The sequence below is a fragment of the Pelobates fuscus genome, chromosome 6 (assembly GCF_036172605.1).
Source record: "Pelobates fuscus isolate aPelFus1 chromosome 6, aPelFus1.pri, whole genome shotgun sequence".
Lineage (NCBI taxonomy): Eukaryota > Metazoa > Chordata > Amphibia > Anura > Pelobatidae > Pelobates > Pelobates fuscus.
Window position 1 is genome coordinate 560,372 of NC_086322.1, and position 22,445 is coordinate 582,816.

The 22,445-nt window shown below is 52.9% G+C and overlaps 1 protein-coding gene across 2 annotated transcripts in view; it reads left to right on the plus strand.

The window, feature by feature from the left end:
- The first annotated feature begins 9,803 nt into the window (after positions 1–9,803).
- Positions 9,804–22,445, plus strand: part of M1AP (meiosis 1 associated protein) — an 88,086-nt gene continuing 75,444 nt past the window's right edge. For both annotated transcript variants that reach the window (XM_063459752.1, XM_063459754.1), the window contains exons 1-3: positions 9,804–10,193; positions 16,407–16,592; positions 21,916–22,075. In XM_063459752.1, coding sequence (XP_063315822.1) covers positions 9,981–10,193; positions 16,407–16,592; positions 21,916–22,075 — 559 coding nt within the window. In that variant the 5' untranslated portion in view covers positions 9,804–9,980. The remainder of the gene's footprint in view (positions 10,194–16,406; positions 16,593–21,915; positions 22,076–22,445) is intronic.

A 22,445-nucleotide genomic window follows, 5' to 3' on the forward strand; every position in this document is an offset into this window, starting at 1 on the left:
GGGGGGGTGCAGGGTTACTATATATGGGGGGTGCAGGGTTACTTTATATGGGGGTGCAGGGTTACTATATATGGGGGTGCAGGGTTACTATATATGGGGGGTGCAGGGTTACTGTATATGGGGGTGCAGGGTTACTGTATATGGGGGGGTGCAGGGTTACTATATATGGGGGGTGCAGGGTTACTGTATATGGGGGGTGCAGGGTTACTGTATATGGGGGGGTGCAGGGTTACTATATATGGGGGTGCAGGGTTACTATATATGGGGGGTGCAGGGTTACTATATATGGGGGTGCAGGGTTACTGTATATGGGGGTGCAGGGTTACTGTATATGGGGGGTGCAGGGTTACTGTATATGGGGGGGTGCAGGGTTACTATATATGGGGGTGCAGAGTTACTGTATATGGGGGGTGCAGGGTTACTATATATGGGGGTGCAGGGTTACTGTCTATGGGGGGGTGCAGGGTTACTATATATGGGGGGTGCAGGGTTACTATATATGGGGTGCAGGGTTACTATATATGGGGGGGTACAGGGTTACTATATATGGGGGTGCAGGGTTACTATATATGGGGGGGTACAGGGTTACTATATATGGGGGTGCAGGGTTACTGTATATGGGGGGTGCAGGGTTACTATATATGGGGGGGTGCAGGGTTACTGTATATGGGGGGTGCAGGGTTACTGTATATGGGGGTGCAGGGTTACTATATATGGGGGGGTGCAGGGTTACTATATATGGGGGGTGCAGGGTTACTATATATGGGGGTGCAGGGTTACTGTATATGGGGGTGCAGGGTTACTGTATATGGTGGGTGCAGGGTTACTGTATATGGGGGGTGCAGGGTTACTGTATATGGGGGGTGCAGGGTTACTATATATGGGGGGGTGCAGGGTTACTATTTATGGGGGTGCAGGTTTACTATATATGGGGGGGTGCAGGGTTACTGTAACGGACCGTTTCAGCATAAAAGGGGATAAAACCCAGTTTAGGCGATAATCCCCTTTAGATAGACCAGCAGCTACTATAAGCACCAATTCCCCGAACTCCCAAACTGCACGGATTCACCAACTCTCGAACAGCAGACACACGAACCCTGGAAGCAGCCGAACAGGAAAAGCAATACGAACAGCTTACACTCCTGGCAGTCGGCATACAGTCAAATTCCCCCCAAGAATGAGACAACACTTCAGCTTCAGGGTTAAGCAGGAACTCTGGACTGGCACATCCAGCCTGGCTTTTATTTCCATCTCACACATACAGGCCACACCCAGGGGGAGGCATAAAAGAACCAATGACATAGATGTTACCTCCCACACATCCCCTCCCCTTAGTGTGACACATAATCCCATTATGCATACAGTGTAAAATATACTTTTACACAACTTTCATAACTTTAAAACCATACATCACATTCACATAAAAATACATATCCACAATCAATCTATTCAGGGGAACAACATATTAAAAAATGGCATGAATCCGACCAGGGGTTCAAAAGTTACTAAAAGTATCTTTTGTCCCTCCTGGCTGGCAGAAAAACATCCCCACAATGCACCCTGGTTTCCTCCCTTCTGCCCTGGAGTTAATTGGAGAAGTAATCCAATTATCCAGGACTAGAGGCAGACTCCATTAACCACATGGTTGCAAAACGACATAAAACACTTTAAAATACATAAAGTCAAATTTTACACATAACACACAGACATTTCACATATCCCAAAAAGTCCCAATAGGTCCACGGATGGCCCTTAAAGGCCCAGTAGCAGTAATATAAACTATTACATGCCCAAATATAGTTTTTACAGTGCAATATGTCCAGGGGCCATAGTCGCAGGACAGGAGGCTAGCAACCAGGCTTCTCCAGTTCACAGTGGCGAAGTTGGTTTCGCCACAGTTACTATATATGGGGTGCAGGGTTACTTTATATGGGGGTGCAGGGTTACTATATATAGGGGGTGCAGGGTTACTGTATATGGGGGGTGCAGGGTTACTATATATGGGGGGGTGCAGGGTTACTATATATGGGGGGGTGCAGGGTTACTGTATATGGGGGTGCAGGGTTACTGTATATGGGGGGGGGTGCAGTGTTACTATATATGGGGGGTGCAGGGTTACTTTATATGGGGGGTGCAGGGTTACTATATATGGGGGGTGCAGGGTTACTATATATGGGGGGTGCAGGGTTACTGTATATGGGGGTGCAGGGTTACGGTATATGGGGGTGCAGTGTTACTATATATGGGGGGTGCAGGGTTACTTTATATGGGGGGGTGCAGGGTTACTGTACATGGGGGTGCAGGGTTACTGTATATGGGGGGGTGCAGTGTTACTATATATGGGGGTGCAGGGTTACTTTATATGGGGGGTGCAGGGTTACTTTATATGGGGGGGTGCAGGGTTACTATATATGGGGGGTGCAGGGTAACTGTATATGGGGGGTGCAGGGTTACTATATATGGGGGGGTGCAGGGTTACTATATATGGGGGGTGCAGGGTTACTTTATATGGGGGGTGCAGGGTTACTATATATGGGGGGTGCAGGGTTACTATATATGGGGGGTGCAGGGTTACTGTATATGGGGGTGCAGGGTTACGGTATATGGGGGTGCAGTGTTACTATATATGGGGGGGTGCAGGGTTACTTTATATGGGGGGGTGCAGGGTTACTGTATATGGGGGTGCAGGGTTACTGTATATGGGGGGGTGCAGTGTTACTATATATGGGGGGTGCAGGGTTACTTTATATGGGGGGTGCAGGGTTACTTTATATGGGGGGGTGCAGGGTTACTATATATGGGGGGTGCAGGGTTACTGTATATGGGGGGTGCAGGGTTACTATATATGGGGGGGTGCAGGGTTACTATATATGGGGGGTGCAGGGTTACTGTATATGGGGGTGCAGGGTTACTGTATATGGGGGGGGTGCAGTGTTACTATATATGGGGGGTGCAGGGTTACTTTATATGGGGGGTGCAGGGTTACTTTATATGGGGGGGTGCAGGGTTACTATATATGGGGGGTGCAGGGTTACTATATATGGGGGGTGCAGGGTTACTGTATATGGGGGTGCAGGGTTACTGTATATGGGGGGGTGCAGGGTTACTATATATGGGGGGGTGCAGGGTTACTTTATATGGGGGTGCAGGGTTACTTTATATGGGGGTGCAGGGTTACTATATATGGGGGTGCAGGGTTACTATATATGGGGGGTGCAGGGTTACTGTATATGGGGGTGCAGGGTTACTGTATATGGGGGTGTAGGGTTACTATATATGGGGGGGTGCAGGGTTACTATATATGGGGGTGCAGGGTTACTATATATGGGGGGTGCAGGGTTACTGTATATGGGGGTGCAGGGTTACTGTATATGGGGGGGGTGCAGGGTTACTATATATGGGGGGTGCAGGGTTACTGTATATGGGGGGTGCAGGGTTACTGTATATGGGGGTGCAGGGTTACTATATATGGGGGGGTGCAGGGTTACTATATATGGGGGTGCAGGGTTACTATATATGGGGGTGCAGGGTTACTGTATATGGGGGTGCAGGATTACTGTATATGGTGGGTGCATGGTTACTGTATATGGGGGGTGCAGGGTTACTGTATATGGGGGAGTGCAGGGTTACTATATATGGGGGTGCAGGGTTACTGTATATGGGGGGTGCAGGGTTACTATATATGGGGGTGCAGGGTTTCTGTATATGGGGGGTGCAGGGTTACTATATATGGGGGGGTGCAGGGTTACTATATATGGGGTGCAGGGTTACTATATATGGGGGGGTACAGGGTTACTATATATGGGGGTGCAGGGTTACTATATATGGGGGGGTACAGGGTTACTATATATGGGGGTGCAGGGTTACTATATATGGGGGGTGCAGGGTTACTATATATGGGGGGTGCAGGTTTACTGTATATGGGGGTGCAGGGTTACTATATATGGGGGTGCAGGGTTACTATATATGCGGGGTGCAGGGTTACTGTATATGGGGGTGCAGGGTTACTATATATGGGGGTGCAGGGTTACTTTATATGGGGGGTGCAGGGTTACTGTATATGGGGGTGCAGGGTTACTGTATATGGGGGGTGCAGGGTTACTGTATATGGGGGTGCAGGGTTACTATATATGGGGGTGCAGGGTTACTGTATATGGGGGGTGCAGGGTTACTATATATGGGGGTGCAGGGTTACTGTATATGGGGGTGCAGGGTTACTATATATGGGGGTGCAGGGTTACTGTATATGGGGGGTGCAGGGTTACTATATATGGGGGTGCAGGGTTACTGTATATGGGGGTGCAGGGTTACTGTATATGGGGGTGCAGGGTTACTATATATGGGGGTGCAGGGTTACTGTATATGGGGGTGCAGGGTTACTATATATGGGGGTGCAGGGTTACTGTATATGGGGGTGCAGGGTTACTATACATGGGGGTGCAGGGTTACTGTATATGGGGGGTGCAGGGTTACTATATATGGGGGTGCAGGGTTACTATATATGGGGGGTGCAGGGTTACTGTATATGGGGGTGCAGGGTTACTGTATATGGGGGTGCAGGGTTACTATATATGGTGGTGCAGGGTTACTGTATATGGGGGTGCAGGGTTACTATATATGGGGGTGCAGGGTTACTGTATATGGGGGTGCAGGGTTACTGTATATGGGGGGTGCAGGGTTACTGTATATGGGGGTGCAGGGTTACTGTATATAAGGGTGCAGGGTTACTATATATGGGGGTGCAGGGTTACTGTATATGGGGGTGCAGGGTTACTATATATGGGGGTGCAGGGTTACTGTATATGGGGGTGCAGGGTTACTGTATATGGGGGTGCAGGGTTACTGTATATAGGGGGGTTGCAGGGTTACTGTATATGGGGGTGCAGGGTTACTGTATATGGGGGGTGCAGGGTTACTGTATATGGGGGTGCAGGGTTACTATATATGGGGGGGTGCAGGGTTACTGTATATGGGGGTGCAGGGTTACTATATATGGGGGTGCAGGGTTACTGTATATGGGGGGTGCAGGGTTACTGTATATGGGGGGTGCAGGGTTACTGTATATGGGGGGTGCAGGGTTACTGTATATGGGGGTGCAGGGTTACTGTATATAGGGGGGTTGCAGGGTTACTGTATATGGGGGTGCAGGGTTACTGTATATGGGGTGCAGGGTTACTGTATATGGGGGGTGCAGAGTTACTATATATGGGGGGGTGCAGGGTTACTATATATGGGGGTGCAGGGTTACTATATATGGGGGGTGCAGGGTTACTATATATGGGGGTGCAGGGTTACTGTATATGGGGGTGCAGGGTTACTGTATATGGTGGGTGCATGGTTACTGTATATGGGGGGTGCAGGGTTACTGTATATGGGGGGGTGCAGGGTTACTATATATGGGGGTGCAGGGTTACTGTATATGGGGGGTGCAGGGTTACTATATATGGGGGTGCAGGGTTTCTGTATATGGGGGGTGCAGGGTTACTATATATGGGGGGGTGCAGGGTTACTATATATGGGGTGCAGGGTTACTATATATGGGGGGGTACAGGGTTACTATATATGGGGGTGCAGGGTTACTATATATGGGGGGTACAGGGTTACTATATATGGGGGTGCAGGGTTACTATATATGGGGGGTGCAGGGTTACTATATATGGGGGGTGCAGGTTTACTGTATATGGGGGTGCAGGGTTACTATATATGGGGGTGCAGGGTTACTATATATGGGGGGTGCAGGGTTACTGTATATGGGGGTGCAGGGTTACTATATATGGGGGTGCAGGGTTACTTTATATGGGGGGTGCAGGGTTACTGTATATGGGGGTGCAGGGTTACTGTATATGGGGGGGTGCAGGGTTACTGTATATGGGGGTGCAGGGTTACTATATATGGGGGTGCAGGGTTACTGTATATGGGGGGTGCAGGGTTACTATATATGGGGGTGCAGGGTTACTGTATATGGGGGTGCAGGGTTACTGTATATGGGGGTGCAGGGTTACTATATATGGGGGTGCAGGGTTACTGTATATGGGGGTGCAGGGTTACTATATATGGGGGTGCAGGGTTACTGTATATGGGGGTGCAGGGTTACTATATATGGGGGTGCAGGGTTACTATATATGGGGGGTGCAGGGTTACTGTATATGGGGGTGCAGGGTTACTGTATATGGGGGTGCAGGGTTACTATATATGGTGGTGCAGGGTTACTGTATATGGGGGTGCAGGGTTACTATATATGGGGGTGCAGGGTTACTGTATATCGGGGTGCAGGGTTACTGTATATGGGGGGTGCAGGGTTACTGTATATGGGGGTGCAGGGTTACTGTATATGGGGGTGCAGGGTTACTATATATGGGGGTGCAGGGTTACTGTATATGGGGGTGCAGGGTTACTGTATATGGGGGTGCAGGGTTACTGTATATGGGGGGTGCAGGGTTACTGTATATGGGGGTGCAGGGTTACTGTATATAGGGGGGTTGCAGGGTTACTGTATATGGGGGTGCAGGGTTACTGTATATGGGGGGTGCAGGGTTACTGTATATGGGGGTGCAGGGTTACTATATATGGGGGGGTGCAGGGTTACTGTATATGGGGGTGCAGGGTTACTATATATGGGGGTGCAGGGTTACTGTATATGGGGGGTGCAGGGTTACTGTATATGGGGGGTGCAGGGTTACTGTATATGGGGGTGCAGGGTTACTGTATATAGGGGGGTTGCAGGGTTACTGTATATGGGGGTGCAGGGTTACTGTATATGGGGTGCAGGGTTACTGTATATGGGGGGTGCAGGGTTACTATATATGGGGGGTGCAGGGTTACTATATATGGGGGGTGCAGGGTTACTGTATATGGGGGTGCAGGGTTACTGTATATGGGGCGTGCAGGGTTACTGTATATGGGGGTGCAGGGTTACTATATATGGGGGTGCAGGGTTACTATATATGGGGGGTGCAGGGTTACTGTATATGGGGGGTGCAAGGTTACTATATATGGGGGGTGCAGCGTTACTATATATGGGGGGTGCAGGGTTACTGTATATGGGGGTGCAGGGTTACTATATATGGGGGTGCAGGGTTACTGTATATGGGGGGTGCAGGGTTACTATATATGGGGGGTGCAGCGTTACTATATATGGGGGGTGCAGGGTTACTGTATATGGGGGTGCAGGGTTACTGTATATGGGGGTGCAGGGTTACTATATATGGGGGTGCAGCGTTACTATATATGGGGGGTGCAGGGTTACTGTATATGGGGGTGCAGGGTTACTATATATGGGGGTGCAGGGTTACTGTATATGGGGGTGCAGGGTTACTATATATGGGGGGTGCAGGGTTACTATATATGGGGGGTGCAGGGTTACTGTATATGGGGGGTGCAGGGTTACTATATATGGGGGGTGCAGGGTTACTATATATGGGGGTGCAGGGTTACTATATATGGGGGGTGCAGGGTTACTGTATATAGGGGGGTTGCAGGGTTACTATATATGGGGGGTGCAGGGTTACTGTATATGGGGGTGCAGGGTTACTGTATATGGGGGGGGTGCAGGGTTACTGTATATGGGGGTGCAGGGTTACTGTATATGGGGGTGCAGGGTTACTATATATGGGGGGTGCAGGGTTACTATATATGGGGGTGCAGGGTTACTGTATATGGGGGTGCAGGGTTACTATATATGGGGGTGCAGGGTTACTATATATGGGGGGTGCAGGGTTACTATATATGGGGGTGCAGGGTTACTATATATGGGGGGTGCAGGGTTACTATATATGGGGGGTGCAGGGTTACTGTATATAGGGGGGTTGCAGGGTTACTATATATGGGGGTGCAGGGTTACTATATATGGGGGTGCAGGGTTACTGTATATGGGGGTGCAGGGTTACTGTATATGGGGGTGCAGGGTTACTGTATATGGGGGTGCAGGGTTACTGTATATGGGGGGGGTGCAGGGTTACTGTATATGGGGGTGCAGGGTTACTGTATATGGGGGTGCAGGGTTACTATATATGGGGGGTGCAGGGTTACTATATATGGGGAGTGCAGGGTTACTATATATGGGGGGTGCAGGGTTACTATATATGGGGGTGCAGGGTTACTGTATATGGGGGTGCAGGGTTACTATATATGGGGGTGCAGGGTTACTATATATGGGGGGTGCAGGGTTACTATATATGGGGGGTGCAGGGTTACTGTATATGGGGGGGTGCAGGGTTACTGTATATGGGGGTGCAGGGTTACTGTATATGGGGGGGGTGCAGGGTTACTGTATATGGGGGTGCAGGGTTACTGTATATAGGGGGGTTGCAGGGTTACTATATATGGGGGGTGCAGGGTTACTGTATATGGGGGTGCAGGGTTACTGTATATGGGGGGGGTGCAGGGTTACTGTATATGGGGGTGCAGGGTTACTGTATATGGGGGTGCAGGGTTACTATATATGGGGGGTGCAGGGTTACTATATATGGGGGTGCAGGGTTACTGTATATGGGGGTGCAGGGTTACTATATATGGGGGTGCAGGGTTACTATATATGGGGGGTGCAGGGTTACTATATATGGGGGTGCAGGGTTACTATATATGGGGGTGCAGGGTTACTATATATGGGGGGTGCAGGGTTACTATATATGGGGGGTGCAGGGTTACTGTATATAGGGGGGTTGCAGGGTTACTATATATGGGGGTGCAGGGTTACTATATATGGGGGTGCAGGGTTACTGTATATGGGGGTGCAGGGTTACTATATATGGGGGTGCAGGGTTACTGTATATGGGGGTGCAGGGTTACTGTATATGGGGGGGGGGTGCAGGGTTACTGTATATGGGGGTGCAGGGTTACTGTATATGGGGGTGCAGGGTTACTATATATGGGGGGTGCAGGGTTACTATATATGGGGGGTGCAGGGTTACTATATATGGGGGGTGCAGGGTTACTATATATGGGGGTGCAGGGTTACTGTATATGGGGGTGCAGGGTTACTATATATGGGGGTGCAGGGTTACTATATATGGGGGGTGCAGGGTTACTGTATATGGGGGTGCAGGGTTACTGTATATGGGGGTGCAGGGTTACTATATATGGGGGTGCAGGGTTACTATATATGGGGGGTGCAGGGTTACTATATATGGGGGGTGCAGGGTTACTATATATGGGGGGTGCAGGGTTACTATATATGGGGGGTGCAGGGTTACTATATATGGGGGGTGCAGGGTTACTATATATGGGGGTGCAGGGTTACTGTATATGGGGGTGCAGGGTTACTATATATGGGGGTGCAGGGTTACTATATATGGGGGGTGCAGGGTTACTATATATGGGGGGTGCAGGGTTACTATATATGGGGGGTGCAGGGTTACTATATATGGGGGGTGCAGGGTTACTATATATGGGGGGTGCAGGGTTACTATATATGGGGTGCAGGGTTACTGTATATGGGGGTGCAGGGTTACTATATATGGGGGTGCAGGGTTACTATATATGGGGGGTGCAGGGTTACTATATATGGGGGGTGCAGGGTTACTGTATATGGGGGGTGCAGGGTTACTATATATGGGGGGTGCAGGGTTACTGTATATGGGGGTGCAGGGTTACTATATATGGGGGTGCAGGGTTACTGTATATGGGGGTGCAGGGTTACTATATATGGGGGGGGGGGGGTCAGAGTTGGGGAGTTAAGGGGTTAATGGGGGGAGGGGCTGAATTTAAGAAGTTGCTAGTTCTGATTTGTTTCCGGGTTAAAGGTCACATTCCTGTCTGCTCTCTCTCTCTGACTGTCTAACTGACTGTCTATAACTGAATACCATCTCTGACTGTCTATCTCTGACTGTCTATAACTGACTTCCACCTCTGACTGTCTATTGGTTCTTGTGTATAGCTGTTTAACATTGCTGACTTTTTGGAAGGGTTTTTTGGGCGTAATAGTCTGTAGCAGTCTCTTGAAGACTGTCTAAGATTGCTGACTGTCTCTCCAGAGCTGCAGGATGAGCTCCAGTAGAGGAAGACTTGGGCCTCTCCGCACCCTCCCGCGTGCCTTACTCCTTGACGTGGCTCCTCCTGGGTGGGCTTTGATAGCCAAGGAGCTGTCTGAAGCTCTTAGTAACACGTTCAGTGTGAGTGCTGCCTTCACACAGCCCCAGAGACTGCTGAGTATCTACACTGTGCGAGAGCGCCACCAGTGCCTGCTGCCTCTGTTGGTAAGACCCTGGGAGAGAGAGAGACCCACACTGAAAGCAGACCCTGGGAGAGAGAGAGATACCCAGACTGAAAGCAGACCCTGGGAGAGAGAGAGATACCCAGACTGAAAGCAGACCCTGGGAGAGAGAGAGATACCCAGACTGAAAGCAGACCCTGGGAGAGAGAGAGATACCCAGACTGAAAGCAGACCCTGGGAGAGAGAGAGATACCCAGACTGAAAGCAGACCCTGGGAGAGAGAGAGATACCCAGACTGAAAGCAGACCCTGGGAGAGAGAGAGATACCCAGACTGAAAGCAGACCCTGGGAGAGAGAGAGATACCCAGACTGAAAGCAGACCCTGGGAGAGAGAGAGATACCCAGACTGAAAGCAGACCCTGGGGGAGAGAGAGATACCCAGACTGAAAGCAGACCCTGGGAGAGAGAGAGATACCCAGACTGAAAGCAGACCCTGGGAGAGAGAGAGAGAGAGAGAGACCCAGACTGAAAGCAGACCCTGGGAGAGAGAGAGAGATACCCAGACTGAAAGCAGACCCTGGGAGAGAGAGAGAGATACCCAGACTGAAAGCAGACCCTGGGAGAGAGAGAGAGATACCCAGACTGAAAGCAGACCCTGGGAGAGAGAGAGAGAGAGAGACCCAGACTGAAAGCAGACCCTGGGAGAGAGAGAGAGAGACCCAGACTGAAAGCAGACCCTGGGAGAGAGAGAGAGAGAGAGACCCAGACTGAAAGCAGACCCTGGGAGAGAGAGAGAGATACCCAGACTGAAAGCAGACCCTGGGAGAGAGAGAGAGATACCCAGACTGAAAGCAGACCCTGGGAGAGAGAGAGAGATACCCAGACTGAAAGCAGACCCTGGGAGAGAGAGAGAGATACCCAGACTGAAAGCAGACCCTGGGAGAGAGAGAGATACCCAGACTGAAAGCAGACCCTGGGAGAGAGAGAGATACCCAGACTGAAAGCAGACCCTGGGAGAGAGAGAGATACCCAGACTGAAAGCAGACCCTGGGAGAGAGAGAGATACCCAGACTGAAAGCAGACCCTGGGAGAGAGAGAGATACCCAGACTGAAAGCAGACCCTGGGAGAGAGAGAGATACCCAGACTGAAAGCAGACCCTGGGAGAGAGAGAGATACCCAGACTGAAAGCAGACCCTGGGAGAGAGAGAGATACCCAGACTGAAAGCAGACCCTGGGAGAGAGAGAGATACCCAGACTGAAAGCAGACCCTGGGAGAGAGAGAGATACCCAGACTGAAAGCAGACCCTGGGAGAGAGAGAGATACCCAGACTGAAAGCAGACCCTGGGAGAGAGAGAGATACCCAGACTGAAAGCAGACCCTGGGAGAGAGAGAGATACCCAGACTGAAAGCAGACCCTGGGAGAGAGAGAGATACCCAGACTGAAAGCAGACCCTGGGAGAGAGAGAGATACCCAGACTGAAAGCAGACCCTGGGAGAGAGAGAGACCCAGACTGAAAGCAGACCCTGGGAGAGAGAGAGAACCCAGACTGAAAGCAGACCCTGGGAGAGAGAGAGATACCCAGACTGAAAGCAGACCCTGGGAGAGAGAGATACCCAGACTGAAAGCAGACCCTGGGAGAGAGAGAGACCCAGACTGAAAGCAGACCCTGGGAGAGAGAGAGATACCCAGACTGAAAGCAGACCCTGGGAGAGAGAGAGAGACCCAGACTGAAAGCAGACCCTGGGAGAGAGAGAGAGATACCCAGACTGAAAGCAGACCCTGGGAGAGAGAGAGATACCCAGACTGAAAGCAGACCCTGGGAGAGAGAGAGATACCCAGACTGAAAGCAGACCCTGGGAGAGAGAGAGATACCCAGACTGAAAGCAGACCCTGGGAGAGAGAGAGATACCCAGACTGAAAGCAGACCCTGGGAGAGAGAGAGATACCCAGACTGAAAGCAGACCCTGGGAGAGAGAGAGATACCCAGACTGAAAGCAGACCCTGGGAGAGAGAGAGATACCCAGACTGAAAGCAGACCCTGGGAGAGAGAGAGACCCAGACTGAAAGCAGACCCTGGGAGAGAGAGAGACCCAGACTGAAAGCAGACCCTGGGAGAGAGAGATACCCAGACTGAAAGCAGACCCTGGGAGAGAGAGAGACCCAGACTGAAAGCAGACCCTGGGAGAGAGAGAGATACCCAGACTGAAAGCAGACCCTGGGAGAGAGAGAGAGACCCAGACTGAAAGCAGACCCTGGGAGAGAGAGAGAGAGAGATACCCAGACTGAAAGCAGACCCTGGGAGAGAGAGAGATACCCAGACTGAAAGCAGACCCTGGGAGAGAGAGAGATACCCAGACTGAAAGCAGACCCTGGGAGAGAGAGAGAGAGAGATACCCAGACTGAAAGCAGACCCTGGGAGAGAGAGAGATACCCAGACTGAAAGCAGACCCTGGGAGAGAGAGAGATACCCAGACTGAAAGCAGACCCTGGGAGAGAGAGAGATACCCAGACTGAAAGCAGACCCTGGGAGAGAGAGAGATACCCAGACTGAAAGCAGACCCTGGGAGAGAGAGAGATACCCAGACTGAAAGCAGACCCTGGGAGAGAGAGAGAGATACCCAGACTGAAAGCAGACCCTGGGAGAGAGAGAGAGATACCCAGACTGAAAGCAGACCCTGGGAGAGAGAGAGATACCCAGACTGAAAGCAGACCCTGGGAGAGAGAGAGAGACCCAGACTGAAAGCAGACCCTGGGAGAGAGAGAGATACCCAGACTGAAAGCAGACCCTGGGAGAGAGAGAGACCCAGACTGAAAGCAGACCCTGGGAGAGAGAGAGATACCCAGACTGAAAGCAGACCCTGGGAGAGAGAGAGAGACCCAGACTGAAAGCAGACCCTGGGAGAGAGAGAGACCCAGACTGAAAGCAGACCCTGGGAGAGAGAGAGACCCAGACTGAAAGCAGACCCTGGGAGAGAGAGAGACCCAGACTGAAAGCAGACCCTGGGAGAGAGAGAGATACCCAGACTGAAAGCAGACCCTGGGAGAGAGAGAGAGACCCAGACTGAAAGCAGACCCTGGGAGAGAGAGAGAGACCCAGACTGAAAGCAGACCCTGGGAGAGAGAGAGATACCCAGACTGAAAGCAGACCCTGGGAGAGAGAGATACCCAGACTGAAAGCAGACCCTGGGAGAGAGAGAGATACCCAGACTGAAAGCAGACCCTGGGAGAGAGAGAGAGACCCAGACTGAAAGCAGACCCTGGGAGAGAGAGAGAGACCCAGACTGAAAGCAGACCCTGGGAGAGAGAGAGATACCCAGACTGAAAGCAGACCCTGGGAGAGAGAGAGATACCCAGACTGAAAGCAGACCCTGGGAGAGAGAGAGAGACCCAGACTGAAAGCAGACCCTGGGAGAGAGAGAGATACCCAGACTGAAAGCAGACCCTGGGAGAGAGAGAGATACCCAGACTGAAAGCAGACCCTGGGAGAGAGAGAGATACCCAGACTGAAAGCAGACCCTGGGAGAGAGAGAGATACCCAGACTGAAAGCAGACCCTGGGAGAGAGAGAGATACCCAGACTGAAAGCAGACCCTGGGAGAGAGAGAGATACCCAGACTGAAAGCAGACCCTGGGAGAGAGAGAGATACCCAGACTGAAAGCAGACCCTGGGAGAGAGAGAGATACCCAGACTGAAAGCAGACCCTGGGAGAGAGAGAGATACCCAGACTGAAAGCAGACCCTGGGAGAGAGAGAGATACCCAGACTGAAAGCAGACCCTGGGAGAGAGAGAGATACCCAGACTGAAAGCAGACCCTGGGAGAGAGAGAGATACCCAGACTGAAAGCAGACCCTGGGAGAGAGAGAGATACCCAGACTGAAAGCAGACCCTGGGAGAGAGAGAGACCCAGACTGAAAGCAGACCCTGGGAGAGAGAGAGACCCAGACTGAAAGCAGACCCTGGGAGAGAGAGAGAGAGAGAGACCCAGACTGAAAGCAGACCCTGGGAGAGAGAGAGACCCAGACTGAAAGCAGACCCTGGGAGAGAGAGAGACCCAGACTGAAAGCAGACCCTGGGAGAGAGATACCCAGACTGAAAGCAGACCCTGGGAGAGAGAGAGACCCAGACTGAAAGCAGACCCTGGGAGAGAGAGAGATACCCAGACTGAAAGCAGACCCTGGGAGAGAGAGAGATACCCAGACTGAAAGCAGACCCTGGGAGAGAGAGAGAGAGAGATACCCAGACTGAAAGCAGACCCTGGGAGAGAGAGAGAGAGAGATACCCAGACTGAAAGCAGACCCTGGGAGAGAGAGAGATACCCAGACTGAAAGCAGACCCTGGGAGAGAGAGAGAGAGAGATACCCAGACTGAAAGCAGACCCTGGGAGAGAGAGAGATACCCAGACTGAAAGCAGACCCTGGGAGAGAGAGAGAGATACCCAGACTGAAAGCAGACCCTGGGAGAGAGAGAGATACCCAGACTGAAAGCAGACCCTGGGAGAGAGAGAGAAACCCAGACTGAAAGCAGACCCTGGGAGAGAGAGAGATACCCAGACTGAAAGCAGACCCTGGGAGAGAGAGAGACCGGGACTGAAAGCAGACCCTGGGAGAGAGAGAGAGACCGGGACTGAAAGCAGACCCTGGGAGAGGGATACCCAGACTGAAAGCAGACCCTGAGAGAGAGAGATACCCAGACTGAAAGCAGACCCTGGGAGAGAGAGAGATACCCAGACTGAAAGCAGACCCTGGGAGAGAGAGAGATACCCAGACTGAAAGCAGGCCCTGGGAGAGAGAGAGATACCCAGACTGAAAGCAGACCCTGAGAGAGAGAGATACCCAGACTGAAAGCAGACCCTGGGAGAGAGAGAGATACCCAGACTGAAAGCAGACCCTGGGAGAGAGAGAGATACCCAGACTGAAAACAGACCCTGGGAGAGAGAGAGATACTCAGACTGAAAGCAGACCCTGGGAGAGAGAGAGATACCCAGACTGAAAGCAGACCCTGGGAGAGAGAGAGATACCCAGACTGAAAGCAGACCCTGGGAGAGAGAGAGATACCCAGACTGAAAGCAGACCCTGGGAGAGAGAGAGATACCCAGACTGAAAGCAGACCCTGGGAGAGAGAGAGATACCCAGACTGAAAGCAGACCCTGGGAGAGAGAGAGATACCCAGACTGAAAGCAGACCCTGGGAGAGAGAGAGAGACCCAGACTGAAAGCAGACCCTGGGAGAGAGAGAGAGACCCAGACTGAAAGCAGACCCTGGGAGAGAGAGAGAGACCCAGACTGAAAGCAGACCCTGGGAGAGAGAGAGAGACCCAGACTGAAAGCAGACCCTGGGAGAGAGAGAGAGACCCAGACTGAAAGCAGACCCTGGGAGAGAGAGAGAGAGACCCAGACTGAAAGCAGACCCTGGGAGAGAGAGAGAGATACCCAGACTGAAAGCAGACCCTGGGAGAGAGAGAGAGACCCAGACTGAAAGCAGACCCTGGGAGAGAGAGAGAGAGACCCAGACTGAAAGCAGACCCTGGGAGAGAGAGAGATACCCAGACTGAAAGCAGACCCTGGGAGAGAGAGAGAGATACCCAGACTGAAAGCAGACCGTGGGGGAGAGAGAGAGATACCCAGACTGAAAGCAGACCGTGGGGGAGAGAGAGAGATACCCAGACTGAAAGCAGACCCTGGGGGAGAGAGAGATACCCAGACTGAAAGCAGACCCTGGGAGAGAGAGAGATACCCAGACTGAAAGCAGACCCTGGGAGAGAGAGAGAGATACCCAGACTGAAAGCAGACCCTGGGAGAGAGAGAGAGATACCCAGACTGAAAGCAGACCCTGGGAGAGAGAGAGAGATACCCAGACTGAAAGCAGACCCTGGGAGAGAGAGAGAGATACCCAGACTGAAAGCAGACCCTGGGAGAGAGAGAGAGATACCCAGACTGAAAGCAGACCCTGGGAGAGAGAGAGAGATACCCAGACTGAAAGCAGACCCTGGGAGAGAGAGAGAGATACCCAGACTGAAAGCAGACCCTGGGAGAGAGAGAGAGATACCCAGACTGAAAGGAGGGGAAGGGATGGCAATTGAATTGAAAATTAGAGACAGCTATTGGAACTCTAAAAGAGTGTTAGCAGCAGCATCTGTGAGTGTCTGATAAGATTTAGAGTGACGGGCTCTGAGTCCTCCTCTGTGCGTGTTAGAAAGGTAAGTGGAATTTCAGAGATAATGTGCCATGTAAAATAACTGATCTCTCTCTCCACAGAAAATTAGGGGTAATCTACCTCGGTTACTTAGCTGTCTCTCAGAACTGCGCTCTCTACCTCGAGATGGATCCTGTGGACCCTGGAGTGGTGCAATGGCACTGGCTGTGCTGGACTCTCTGCAACAGAACAAGCAGTGGATGCAGCACAATGTTCCAGGGGCAACTGGACACAACTGCTTCATGGAGGTGACAGACTTTTTTTTAACTATGGAAGACGGCGTCTGTCCATTTAATTGCAGAGTGACACAGACAGAAGGAGCTATGGGACACAGTCTGTCCCTCCCACTGCAGGGTGACAGACAGAAGGGAGCTATGGGACACAGTCTGTCCCTCCCACTGCAGGGTGACACAGACAGAAGGAGCTATGGGACACTGAGTCTGTCCCTCCCACTGCAGGGTGACACAGACAGAAGGAGCTATGGGACACTGAGTCTGTCCCTCCCACTGCAGGGTGACACAGACAGAAGGAGCTATGGGACACTGAGTCTGTCCCTCCCACTGCAGGGTGACACAGACAGAAGGGAGCTATGGGACACTGAGTCTGTCCCTCCCACTGCAGGGTGACAGACAGAAGGGAGCTATGGGACACAGTCTGTCCCTCCCACTGCAGGTTGACACAGACAGAAGGGAGCTATGGGACACTGAGTCTGTCCCTCCCACTGCAGGGTGACACAGACAGAAGGAGCTATGGGACACAGAGTCTGTCCCTCCCACTGCAGGGTGACACAGACAGAAGGAGCTATGGGACACGGAGTCTGTCCCTCCCACTGCAGGGTGACACAGACAGAAGGAGCTATGGGACACGGAGTCTGTCCCTCCCACTGCAGGGTGACACAGAAAGAAGGGAGCTATGGGACACAGAGTCTGTCACTCCCACTGCAGGCTGACACAGACAGAAGGGAGTAATGGAACACAGAGTCTGTCCCTCCCACTGCAGGGTGACACAGACAGAAGGGAGCTATGGGACACTGAGTCTGTCCCTCCCACTGCAGGGTGACACAGACAGAAGGAGCTATGGGACACAGAGTCAGTCCCTCCCACTGCAGGGTGACACAGACAGAAGGAGCTATGGGACACGGAGTCTGTCCCTCCCACTGGAGGGTGACACAGACAAAAGGAACTATGTGACACAGTCAGTCCCTCCCACTGCAGGGAGACAGACAGAAAGAGCTATGGGACACAGAGTCTGTCCCTCCCACTGCAGGGTGACACAGACAGAAGGGAGTAATGGAACACAGAGTCTGTCCCTCCCACTGCAGGGTGACACAGACAGAAGGAGCTATGGGACACAGAGTCTGTCCCTCCCACTGCAGGGTGACATACAGAACGAGCTATGGGACACGGAGCCTGTCCCTCTCACTGCAGGGTGACACAGACAGAAGGAGCTATGGGACACAGTCTGTCCCTCCCACTGCAGGGTGACACAGACAGAAGGGAGCTATGGGACACTGAGTCTGTCCCTCCCACTGCAGGGTGACACAGACAGAAGGAGCTATGGGACACAGAGTCTGTCCCTCCCACTGCAGGGTGACACAGACAGAAGGAGCTATGGGACACGGAGTCTGTCCCTCCCACTGCAGGGTGACACAGACAGAAGGAGCTATGTGACACAGAGTCAGTCCCTCCCACTGCAGGGTGATACTGACAGAAGGAGCTATGGGACACGGAGTCTGTCCCTCCCACTGCAGGCTGACACAGACAGAAGGGAGTAATGGAACACAGAGTCTGTCCCTCCCACTGCAGGGTGACACAGACAGAAGGGAGCTATGGGACACTGAGTCTGTCCCTCCCACTGCAGGGTGACACAGACAGAAGGAGCTATGGGACACGGAGTCTGTCCCTCCCACTGCAGGGTGACACAGACAGAAGGAGCTATGTGACACAGAGTCAGTCCCTCCCACTGCAGGGTGATACTGACAGAAGGAGCTATGGGACACGGAGTCTGTCCCTCCCACTGCAGGGTGACACAGACAGAAGGAGCTATGTGACACAGAGTCAGTCCCTCCCACTGCAGGGTGATACTGACAGAAGGAGCTATGGGACACGGAGTCTGTCCCTCCCACTGCAGGCTGACACAGACAGAAGGGAGTAATGGAACACAGAGTCTGTCCCTCCCACTGCAGGGTGACACAGACAGAAGGAGCTATGTGACACGGAGTCTATCCCTCCCACTTCAGGGTGACACAGACAGAAGGGAGCTATGGGACACGGAATCTGTCCCTCCCACTGCAGGGTGACACAGACAGAAAGGAACTATGGGACACGGAGTCTGTCCCTCCCACTGCAGGGTGACACAGACAGAAGGAGCTATGGGACACTGAGTCTGTCCCTCCCACTGCAGGGTGACACAGACAGAAGGAGCTATGTGACACAGAGTCAGTCCCTCCCACTGCAGGGTGACACAGACAGAAGGGAGTAATGGAACACAGAGTCTGTCCCTCCCACTGCAGGGTGACACATACAGAAGGGAGCTATGGGACACTGAGTCTGTCCCTCCCACTGGAGGGTGACACAGACAAAAGGAACTATGTGACACAGTCAGTCCCTCCCACTGCAGGGAGACAGACAGAAAGAGCTATGGGACACAGAGTCTGTCCCTCCCTTCTGCAGGGTGACACAGACAGAAGGGAGTAATGGAACACAGAGTCTGTCCCTCCCACTGCAGGGTGACACAGACAGAAGGAGCTATGGGACACAGAGTCTGTCCCTCCCACTGCAGGGTGACAGACAGAACGAGCTATGGGACACGGAGTCTGTCCCTCTCACTGCAGGGTGACACAGACAGAAGGAGCTATGGGACACAGAGTCTGTCCCTCCCACTGCAGGGTGACACAGACAGAAGGAGCTATGGGACACAGAGTCTGTCCCTCCCACTGCAGGGTGACACTGACAGAAGGAGCTATGGGACACTGAGTCTGTCCCTCCCACTGCAGGGTGACACAGACAGAGGAAGCTATGGGACACTGAGTCTGTCCCTCCCACTGCAGGGTGACACAGACAGAAGGAGCTATGGGACACAGAGTCTGTCCCTCCCACTGCAGGGTGACACAGACAGAAGGAGCTATGGGACACAGAGTCTGTCCCTCCCACTGCAGGGTGACACAGACAGAAGGGAGCTATGGGACACGGAGTCTGTCCCTCCCACTGCAGGGTGACACAGACAGAAGGGAGCTATGGGACACGGAGTCTATCCCTCCCACTTCAGGGTGACACAGACAGAAGGGAGCTATGGGACACGGAGTCTGTCCCTCCCACTGCAGGGTGACACAGACAGAAAGGAACTATGGGACACGGAGTCTGTCCCTCCCACTGCAGGGTGACACAGACAGAAGGGAGCTATGGGACACGGAGTCTGTCCCTCCCACTGCAGGGTGACACAGACAGAGGAAGCTATGGGACACTGAGTCTGTCCCTCCCACTGCAGGGTGACACAGACAGAAGGAGCTATGGGACACAGAGTCTGTCCCTCCCACTGCAGGGTGACACAGACAAAGGGAGCTATGGAGACGGAGTCTGTCCCTCCCACTGCAGGGTGACACAGACAGAAGGAAGCTATGGGACACGGAGTCTGTCCCTCCCACTGCAGGGTGACACAGACAGAAGGAGCTATGGGACACTGAGTCTGTCCCTCCCACTGCAGGGTGACCGACAGAACGAGCTATGGGACACTGAGTCTGTCCCTCCCACTGCAGGGTGACAGACAGAAGGAGCTATGGGACACTGAGTCTGTCCCTCCCACTGCAGGGTGACAGACAGAACGAGCTATGGGACACTGAGTCTGTCCCTCCCACTGCAGGGTGACACAGACAGAAGGAGCTATGGGACACACAGTCTGTCCCTCCCACTGCAGGGTGACACAGACAGAAGGGAGCTATGGGACACGGAGTCTGTCCCTCCCACTGCAGGGTGACACAGACAGAAGGGAGCTATGGGACACGGAGTCTATCCCTCCCACTTCAGGGTGACACAGACAGAAGGGAGCTATGGGACACGGAGTCTGTCCCTCCCACTGCAGGGTGACACAGACAGAAAGGAACTATGGGACACGGAGTCTGTCCCTCCCACTGCAGGGTGACACAGACAGAAGGGAGCTATGGGACACGGAGTCTGTCCCTCCCACTGCAGGGTGACACAGACAGAAGGGAGCTATGGGATACGGAGTCTGTCCCTCCCACTGCAGGGTGACAGAGACAAAAGGGAGCTATGGGATACGGAGTCTGTCCCTCCCACTGCAGGGTGACCGACAGAACGAGCTATGGGACACTGAGTCTGTCCCTCCCACTGCAGGGTGACAGACAGAAGGAGCTATGGGACACTGAGTCTGTCCCTCCCACTGCAGGGTGACACAGACAGAAGGAGCTATGGGACACACAGTCTGTCCCTCCCACTGCAGGGTGACACAGACAGAAGGGAGCTATGGGACACGGAGTCTGTCCCTCCCACTGCAGGGTGACACAGACAGAAGGAGCTATGGGACACAGAGTCTGTCCCTCCAACTGCAGGGTGACACAGACAGAAGGAGCTATGGGACACAGAGTCTCTCCCACTGCAGGGTGACACAGACAGAAGGGAGCTATGGGACACAGAGTCTGTCCCTCCCACTGCAGGGTGACACAGACAGAAGGGAGCTATGGGACACGGAGTCTGTCCCTCCCACTGCAGGGTGACACAGACAGAAGGAGCTATGGGACACAGAGTCTCTCCCTCCCACTGCAGGGTGACACAGACAGCAGGAGCTATGGGACACAGAGTCTGTCCCTCCCACTGCAGGGTGACACAGACAGAAGGAGCTATGGGACACACAGTCTGTCCCTCCCACTGCAGGGTGACACAGACAGAAGGAGCTATGGGACACACAGTCGGTCCCTCCCACTGCAGGGTGACACAGACAGAAGGAGCTATGGGACACGGAGTCTGTCCCTCCCACTGCAGGGTGACACAGACAGAGTGAGCTATGAGACACGGAGTCTGTCCCTCCCACTGCTGGGTGACACAGACAGGAGGAGCTATGGGACACGGAGTCTGTCCCTCCCACTGCAGGGTGACACAGACAGAAGGAGCTATGGGACACAGTCTGTCCCTCCCACTGCAGGGTGACACAGACAGAGTGAGCTATGAGACACGGAGTCTGTCCCTCCCACTGCAGGGTGACACAGACAGAAGGAGCTATGGGACACGGAGTCTGTCCCTCCCACTGCAGGGTGACACAGACAGAAGGAGCTATGGGACACGGAGTCTGTCCCTCCCACTGCAGGGTGACACACACAGAAGGAGCTATGGGACACGGAGTCTGTCCCTCCCACTGCAGGGTGACACACACAGAAGGAGCTATGGGACACTGAGTCTGTCCCTCCCACTGCAGGGTGACACAGACAGAAGGGAGCTATGGGACACGGAGTCTATCCCTCCCACTGCAGGGTGACACAGACAGAAGGGAGCTATGGGACACTGAGTCTGTCCCTCACAGATAGAAGTGAGGACATTTAATGAGTGTACTCCTCTTTCCTAGGTTACTGTAGTATCCACACGTTTAGGCGGTGAGGTGGTCGCTGAGTTGGACCTTGGGCTGAAGGATGCTGATCTGGGATTGCTGCAGAGATTACTAGTTGTCCAGATTTGTAATACAACCGGAGACACAGTCAGTGACAGCTGTCCCGAGTCAAGGACAGGTTTGAATTCTCAGAAGCCATTTCCATTGTTAATTCCAAGTTTACTAGTCGGTCCCTACTCATGTTAGTGTCTGTCACTACTGTTAGCACAGGAGCAGCCAGTCACTAATTAGCAATTACTGGCTTCCATTATTCTGTAACCATTACTTAGTGACCGGTTCCTGACTAGTTTCCAACCTGTCACTACTGTTGGACAGATGGATGCGGGCATTGTGTCTCCCCCATGCTGTGTATATACGGCTTCCATTGTGTGTGTGTCCCATGCTGTGTATATACTGCTTCCATTGTGTGTGTCCCATGCTGTGTATATACTGCTTCCATTGTGTGTGTCCCCCATGCTGTGTATATACTGCTTCCATTGTGTGTGTCC